Source organism: Herpailurus yagouaroundi, unplaced genomic scaffold (assembly GCF_014898765.1).
Source record: "Herpailurus yagouaroundi ecotype Mexico unplaced genomic scaffold, PumYag 159, whole genome shotgun sequence".
Taxonomy (NCBI): domain Eukaryota; kingdom Metazoa; phylum Chordata; class Mammalia; order Carnivora; family Felidae; genus Herpailurus; species Herpailurus yagouaroundi.
In genome coordinates, this window is record NW_024412400.1 from 75,432,776 (window position 1) to 75,441,488 (window position 8,713).

General features: G+C 39.4%; 1 protein-coding gene across 1 annotated transcript in view; it reads right to left on the reverse strand.

Annotated features, from left to right (window-relative positions):
• The window catches only part of MCF2L2 (MCF.2 cell line derived transforming sequence-like 2), a 271,514-nt gene that overhangs the window by 99,501 nt on the left and 163,300 nt on the right, over positions 1–8,713 (reverse strand). Inside the window, exon 15 of the mRNA XM_040480870.1 lies at positions 361–446. Within this exon, the coding sequence (XP_040336804.1) occupies positions 361–446 (86 nt within the window). The remainder of the gene's footprint in view (positions 1–360; positions 447–8,713) is intronic.

Here is an 8,713-nt window from a genome sequence, read left to right on the forward strand (position 1 = left end):
CAAACATAGCATTAAATTTGTATAAATTGTGTGTTTAGGGAACCTATTGCCTTTAAATGCTTTGAAACCAATAAGTCAATCAATATCAACATTAGTTTACATTTACTATTTTCTTGATAATTCATCTTTTAAAATACTGAGTATCCTTGGAACTTGGTTTATATCATTTTCAGCTCTTGCTTGTTGCTTTTATGAGATCCATGGGTTTATTCTCAGTACACACGTGAAGGTTACAGAAAACTATATGTGATTTTATCTGGGAAAAATGAGTGACAAGATTTAAAACGGAGGATACCCTCCCCTCCTTCCCCACCACCTCTAGGGGTTCAAACGACTCCTACCAAAGATCTGGAATCTTACCTAGAGGGGGAAAGATGTGCAGGGCCGTCAAGCTGCTCTGGCTCAGGGTTTGCCCCATCGTGACTGCTTTCCAGTATTTCTTCATTCTGAAGTGAAAGAAACATTGGTAAAATACTCTGTCTTATTTGGGAGCTCTATGTTTTTCTTTCCCCCAATTTATTTGTTATGTTTGTTTTTGTTTTGAGTTTTCTAGATGGGCACCATGTCCAGTCTCTCATCTTTTTCTTTCTTGGGTTTTTCTCAACCCCTCTGTGGATCTGTTACAGTTTGCCTTTCAGGCTTTCTTTAGAAACATCAAAAATATCTTTCTTTTTTTTAATATATATTAAATTTTTTTATGTTTTTATTTTATTTTTGAGAGAGAGAGACAGGTGCCAGTGGGGGAGGGGCAGAGAGAGAGAGGGAGACACAGGCTCCAGGCTCTGAGCTGTTGGCACAGAGCCTGACGCGGGGCTCCAACTCACGGACCTCGAGATCATGACCTGAGCCGAAGTCAGATGCTTAACTGGCTGAGCCACCCAGGTGCCCCAAAAATATCTTTACCAAAAGCAAGTATCCTTTTTCCTTAATAATGTATGGTCATTAATATTGTACTCCTTCCCCTCCCCAGTTGACTTGCAATAAAGATTCAGAGTTTGAGCTAAAGGGAACAGTAAAGAGATCATTTGCCTCAATATCTCCATTTTTTTTTTTCCTTTCGGGGTAATAAGTCAAGATCTGGAGAAGTTGCAACCTACCCAAGACCAGAAAGTGAGCTTAAAGACAGAGATGAGGTAAGCCCAGAGTCCACTTTTCACAGGCTGGTAATCACAGGTCCAGTCTATCACACTGCATCATAAAGCAGGTGGTTCCTCAGATGTGCAGACTGGTCACCTGGCTCCAAGCCAGCTGCTGATCAGAAACTGTGTTCCACTACCTGTCAACTCTGAGACCCTGGGCAAGCTCACTGAACCTCTCTGGCTTGATTTCCTCCTCTACAACATGGACCCCATGGCACTATCCACCACAGAGGTCTGTGGCTCTTTTTCAGAATAATATTAGGCCTTTAGTTGTCAAAAAGAGGCAAAACTGCTCATTTTGCTTTCAAGAAAATGCCATTTTAACAAGGAAGCAAATCTGTATAATACTGATAGCAACCAGTGTAGCGTAAAGGTATTGACTAATAACAAACAAGTAGATAATTAGCCAGCATTTGAATTCTTCCTGCTTGCCAAGTTCTGTTTAAATGAATTATTTTACACTGTCATAAAAGGGAAAGATTTTGAAAGGGCCCTCTTGCAAAAGTATTGTTCAAGGAAATTTAATGAGTAAACATAAAGATTCTATGTAAATTAGAACTGGAAAATGAACAGTTTTCCCCAGACTGAGGAACAGATGAGAAGTCTTATAAACAGGTGAGAGTGATAGGCTCTCAGCTAGTTGTTCACCGTGCAAGAAGAGAGGTCTCTCTCTGGATTAACAGAAAGCAGTCAAGGTGGGTTTTTTTTTAATTATTATGCACAATGCCAACCACAGAAACAGCAATTCAAAAATGCTGAACGAATGAAAGAAAAGCATGGATCTTTGATCTTTTTCATAGATGTCCTCCCAAATCTGGGAGAAATCTTTCAGAAAGCAAGCTAAAAAATAATGGACTATTTGGGATACAAGTTTTGCATTCAGCTCTAAAATACAAGGGCAATCTTAAATTCCAAGTTCATATTTTGGTTTTTTTTTTTAAGTTAATTTATTTGTTTGAGAGAGAGAGAACAGGGGAGGGGCAGAGAGAGAGAGAGAGAGAGAGGGAGAGAGAGAGAGAGAGGGGGAGAGAGAGAGAGAGAGAGAGAGAGAGAGAGAGAGAATCCCAAGCTGACTCCACTTTGACAGCTGTGCTGACAGCTTAGAGCCTGGAGCCTGCTTTGGATTCTGTGTTTCCCTCTCTCTCTTGTCCCTTCCCCCACTCACACTCTGTGTTTCTCTCTCAAAAATAAATAAACATTAAACAATCAAAAAATATATAATAGAATCTTCTTTTAAAGTAAGATATCATTTCACTAAGAATCTAAATTTTTAGTTCCCTCTATTACATATATTTGATCAGATACTAGTATAGATTTCTCATTTCAGTTAATATACAGAAGTAAATAGCGGTCCCTGGATTCAAACCAATCTAGTTATTTTTGCCACACTACCAAAGCTCTTTCTTCACATTTTCTATATAATGTTGAACTAATTACTATGGTGGTTAATGTTACATTGCATCTGTTTCTTGTTCCTCCCCTCTGACGTTACTGTGCCTGAAGCACCTGCTGGACTTTGAGCTCTAGCCTTATTTGTCTTTGGATCCTCAACATGTAATATAGGACCTGCATAAAGAGTAACCACCATTACTAACAGAACTTCCTCTTACTGTATATTTGCTACTGTTTATAAAATGAACTGTGCTCTGTCCAACTCTTTCAGTCTATTGTAAGTGTGGTAGACTGTAGGGTCTTTTATTTCATGACAACCTAACGACAGAAAATAACAATGACCCAAGGTGTGTAGGTATGGACTATCATCTTTTACAATGAATGATGTCCTACTGATTTATAGACTCAGGCAGCTGGTGTCAGGGTAGAGAAAGAGTCCTCTGTCAATCAACTTTGATGAAATATAACACTGTTGCCATTGAGAATGTGATAGGAAGGATCCACAGCAGATCTGGGTACTGCTTTAATAACCTGCAGGGAGGTAGTTAACTATACTGTATACCAAAGTTTTGCTAAGGTTTAGACAGATTAGTTGCGTTCTGATGCAGTAGCTTTCAAAGTCTGACCATGCCCCTCAAGAAAAACATCAAAATATACATACATAAATCACATATATTGTGATTTATAATAAGAAATATGTATTTGATCTTGTCCTGTTTTGGGTATAAATCTAAAACTTGTAATTTCCGAAGTGACAGGAGCCATGAAGGTGTCTTTTGTTATGCATAGCAAACCCCTTTCAACCAGACCAGAGTTTATGTTAATAAGGCGACTTTTGGAAAGCACCAAAGGATGGGGACTGGTTGCCAGGAGAACCAACTATGTAATCAGAGGGCTGGAACTTTCAGTTCCCCTGACCACCACCACTTCCAGGAAGGGGAGGGGGGCTGGAGATTGAGTTCAATTACTGATGGCCAATGGTTTAATCTATCATGCCTATGTAATGAAGCCTCCACAAAAGCCCAAAAAGAGAGCCTCTGGGTCTGTGGACATTTGGAGATAGGGGGTGGGTATTGGCTTGCTCAGAGAGCATAAGAGGTCTATGTCCCTTCCTTATACCTTGCCCTATGCACCTCTTCCATCTGGCCATTCCTGAATTGTATCCTTTTAAGATAAACTGGTAATCTACTAAGTAAAACGTTTCTCTGAGTTCTGTGAGTCACTCTAGCAAATTAATTGAACCCAAGGAGGGGGTCATGGGAAACTGATCTATAGCTGGTCAGTCAGAAGCACCAATGGCAATCTGGACTTTTCTTTTCTTTTTTTTTTTTTAACTTTATTTATTTATTTATTTATTTTTTATTTATATATGAAATTTATTGTCAAATTAGTTTCCATAGAACACCCAGTGCTCATCCCAAAAGGTGCCCTCCTCAATACCCATCACCCACCCTCCCCTCCCTCCCACCCCCCATCAACCCTCAGTTTGCTCTCAGTTCTCAACAGTCTCTTAAGCTTTGGCTCTCTCCCACTCTAACCTCTTTTTTTTTTTTTTCCTTCCCCTCCCCCATGGGTTCCTGTTAAGTTTCTCAGGATCCACATAAGAGTGAAACCATATGGTATCTGTCTTTCTCTGTATGGCTTATTTCACTTAGCATCACACTCTCCAGTTCCATCCACGTTGCTACAAAAGGCCATATTTCATTTTTTCTCATTGCCACGTAGTATTCCATAGTGTATATAAACCACAATTTCTTTATCCATTCATCAGTTGATGGACATTTAGGCTCTTTCCATAATTTGGCTATTGTTGAGAGTGCTGCTATGAACATTGGGGTACAAGTGCCCCTATGCATCAGTACTCCTGTGTCCCTTGGATAAATTCCTAGCAGTGCTATTGCTGGGTCATAGGGTAGGTCTATTTTTAATTTTCTGAGGAACCTCCACAGTGCTTTCCAGAGCGGCTGCACCAATTTGCATTCCCACCAACAGTGCAAGAGGGTTCCCGTTTCTCCACATCCTCTCCAGCATCTATAGTCTCCTGATTTGTTCATTTTGGCCACTCTGACTGGCGTGAGGTGATACCTGAGTGTGGTTTTGATCTGTATTTCCCTGATAAGGAGCGACGCTGAACATCTTTTCATGTGCCTGTTGGCCATCCGGATATCTTCTTTAGAGAAGTGTCTATTCATGTTTTCTGCCCATTTCTTCACTGGGTTATTTGCTTTTCGGGTGTGGAGTTTGGTGAGCTCTTTATAGATTTTGGATACTAGCCCTTTGTCCGATATGTCATTTGCAAATATCTTTTCCCATTCCGTTGGTTGCCTTTTAGTTTTGTTGGTTGTTTCCTTTGCTGTGCAGAAGCTTTTGATCTTCATAAGGTCCCAGTAATTCACTTTTGCTTTTAATTCCCTTGCCTTTGGGGATGTGTCGAGTAAGAGATTGCTACGGCTGAGGTCAGAGAGGTCTTTTCCTGCTTTCTCCTCTAGGGTTTTGATGGTTTCCTGTCTCACATTCAGGTCCTTTATCCATTTTGAGTTTATTTTTGTGAATGGTGTGAGAAAGTGGTCTAGTTTCAACCTTCTGCATGTTGCTGTCCAGTTCTCCCAGCACCATTTGTTAAAGAGACTGTCTTTTTTCCATTGGATGTTCTTTCCTGCTTTGTCAAAGATGAGTTGGCCATACGTTTGTGGGTCTAGTTCTGGGGTTTCTATTCTATTCCATTGGTCTATGTGTCTGTTTTTGTGCCAATACCATGCTGTCTTGATGATGACAGCTTTGCAGTAGAGGCTAAAGTCTGGGATTGTGATGCCTCCTGCTTTGGTCTTCTTCTTCAAAATTACTTTGGCTATTCGGGGCCTTTTGTGGTTCCATATGAATTTGAGGATTGCTTGTTCTAGTTTCGAGAAGAATGCTGGTGCAATTTTGATTGGGATTGCATTGAATGTGTAGATAGCTTTGGGTAGTATTGACATTTTGACAATATTTATTCTTCCAATCCATGAGCAGGGAATGTCTTTCCATTTCTTTAAATCTTCTTCAATTACCTTCATAAGCTTTCTATAGTTTTCAGCATACAGATCCTTTACATCTTTGGTTAGATTTATTCCTAGGTATTTTATGCTTCTTGGTGCAATTGTGAATGGGATCAGTTTCTTTATTTGTCTTTCTGTTGCTTCATTGTTAGTGTATAAGAATGCAACTGATTTCTGTACATTGATTTTGTATCCTGCAACTTTGCTGAATTCATGTATCAGTTCTAGCAGACTTTTGGTGGAGTCTATCGGATTTTCCATGTATAATATCATGTCATCTGCAAAAAGTGAAAGCTTGACTTCATCTTTGCCAATTTTGATGCCTTTGATTTCCTTTTGTTGTCTGATTGCTGATGCTAGAACTTCCAGCACTATGTTAAACAACAGCGGTGAGAGTGGGCATCCCTGTCGTGTTCCTGATCTCAGGGAAAAAGCTCTCAGTTTTTCCCCGTTGAGGATGATGTTAGCTGTGGGCTTTTCATAAATGGCTTTTATGATCTTTAAGTATGTTCCTTCTATCCCGACTTTCTCAAGGGTTTTTATTAAGAAAGGGTGCTGGATTTTGTCAAAGGCCTTTTCTGCATCGATTGACAGGATCATATGGTTTTGCTCTTTTTTTTTGTTAATGTGATGTATCACGTTGATTGATTTGCGAATGTTGAACCAGCCCTGCATCCCAGGAATGAATCCCACTTGATCATGTTGAATAATTCTTTTTATATGCCGTTGAATTCGATTTGCTAGTATCTTATTGAGAATTTTTGCATCCATATTCATCAGGGATATTGGCCTGTAGTTCTCTTTTTTTACTGGGTCTCTATCTGGTTTGGGAATCAAAGTAATACTGGCTTCATAGAATGAGTCTGGAAGTTTTCCTTCCCTTTCTATTTCTTGGAATAGCTTGAGAAGGATAGGTATTATCTCTGCTTTAAACATCTGGTAGAACTCCCCTGGGAAGCCATCTGGTCCTGGACTCTTATTTGTTGGGAGATTTTTGATAACCGATCCAATTTCTTCGCTGGTTATGGGTCTGTTCAAGCTTTCTATTTCCTCCTGATTGAGTTTTGGAAGAGTGTGGGTGTTCAGGAATTTGTCCATTTCTTCCAGGCTGTCCAATTTGTTGGCATATAATTTTTCATAGTATTCCCTGATAATTGTTTGTATCTCTGAGGGATTGGTTGTAATAATTCCATTTTCATTCATGATTTTATCTATTTGGGTCATCTCCCTTTTCTTTTTGAGAAGCCTGGCTAGAGGTTTGTCAATTTTGTTTATTTTTTCAAAAAACCAACTCTTGGTTTCGTTGATCTGCTCTACAGTTTTTTTAGATTCTATATTGTTTATTTCTGCTCTGATCTTTATTATTTCTCTTCTTCTGCTGGGTTTAGGCTGCCTTTGCTGTTCTGCTTCTATTTCCTTTAGGTGTGCTGTTAGATTTTGTATTTGGGATTTTTCTTGTTTCTTGAGATAGGCCTGGATTGCAATGTATTTTCCTCTCAGGACTGCCTTCGCTGCGTCCCAAAGCGTTTGGATTGTTGTATTTTTATTTTCGTTTGTTTCCATATATTTTTTAATTTCTTCTCTAATTGCCTGGTTGACCCACTCATTCGTTAGTAGGGTGTTCTTTAACCTCCATGCTTTGGGAGGTTTTCCAGACTTTTTTCTGTGGTTGATTTCAAGCTTCATAGCATTGTGGTCTGAAAGTATGCATGGTATGATTTCAATTCTTGTAAACTTATGAAGGGCTGTTTTGTGACCCAGTATATGATCTATCTTGGAGAATGTTCCATGTGCACTCGAGAAGAAAGTATATTCTGTTGCTTTGGGATGCAGAGTTCTAAATATATCTGTCAAGTCCATCTGATCCAATGTCTCATTCAGGGCCCTTGTTTCTTTATTGACCGTGTGTCTAGATGATCTATCCATTTCTGTAAGTGGGGTGTTAAAGTCCCCTGCAATTACCACATTCTTCTCAATAAGGTTGCTTATGTTTATGAGTAATTGTTTTATATATTTGGGCGCTCCGGTATTCGGCGCATAGACATTTATAATTGTTAGCTCTTCCTGATGGATAGACCCTGTCACTATTATATAATGTCCTTCTTCATCTCTTGTTACAGCCTTTAATTTAAAGCCTAGTTTGTCTGATATAAGTATGGCTACTCCAGCTTTCTTTTGGCTTCCAGTAGCATGATAAATAGTTCTCCATCCTCTCACTCTCAATCTAAAGGTGTCCTCAGGTCTAAAATGAGTATCTTGTAGACAGCAAATAGATGGGTCTTGTTTTTTTTATCCATTCTGATACCCTATGTCTTTTGGTTGGCGCATTTAATCCATTTACATTCAGTGTTATTATAGAAAGATATGGGTTTAGAGTCATTGTGATGTCTGTATGTTTTATGCTTGTAGTGATGTCTCTGGTACTTTGTCTCACAGGGTCCCCCTTAGGATCTCTTGTAGGGCTGGTTTAGTGGTGACAAATTCCTTCAGTTTTTGTTTGTTTGGGAAGACCTTTATCTCTCCTTCTATTCTAAATGACAGACTTGCTGGATAAAGGATTCTCGGCTGCATATTTTTTCTGTCTAGCACACTGAAAATCTCGTGCCAATTCTTTCTGGCCTGCCAAGTTTCAAAAGAGAGATCAGTCACGAGTCTTATAGGTCTCCCTTTATATGTGAGGGCACGTTTACCCCTTGCTGCTTTCAGAATTTTCTCTTTATCCTTGTATTTTGCCAGTTTCACTATGATATGTCGTGCAGAAGATCGATTCAAGTTACGTCTGAAGGGAGTTCTCTGTGCCTCTTGGATTTCAATGCCTTTTTCCTTCCCCACTTCAGGGAAGTTCTCAGCTATTATTTCTTCAAGTACCCCTTCAGCACCTTTCCCTCTCTCTTCCTCCTCTGGGATACCAATTATGCGTATATTATTTCTTTTTAGTGTATCACTTAGTTCTCTAATTTTCCCCTCATACTCCTGGATTTTTTTATCTCTCTTTTTCTCAGCTTCCTCTTTTTCCATAACTTTATCTTCTAGTTCACGTATTCTCTCCTCTGCCTCTTCAATCCGAGCCGTGGTGGTTTCCATTTTGTTATGCATTTCGTTTAAAGCGTTTTTCAGCTCCTCGTGACTGTTCCTTAGTCCCTTGAT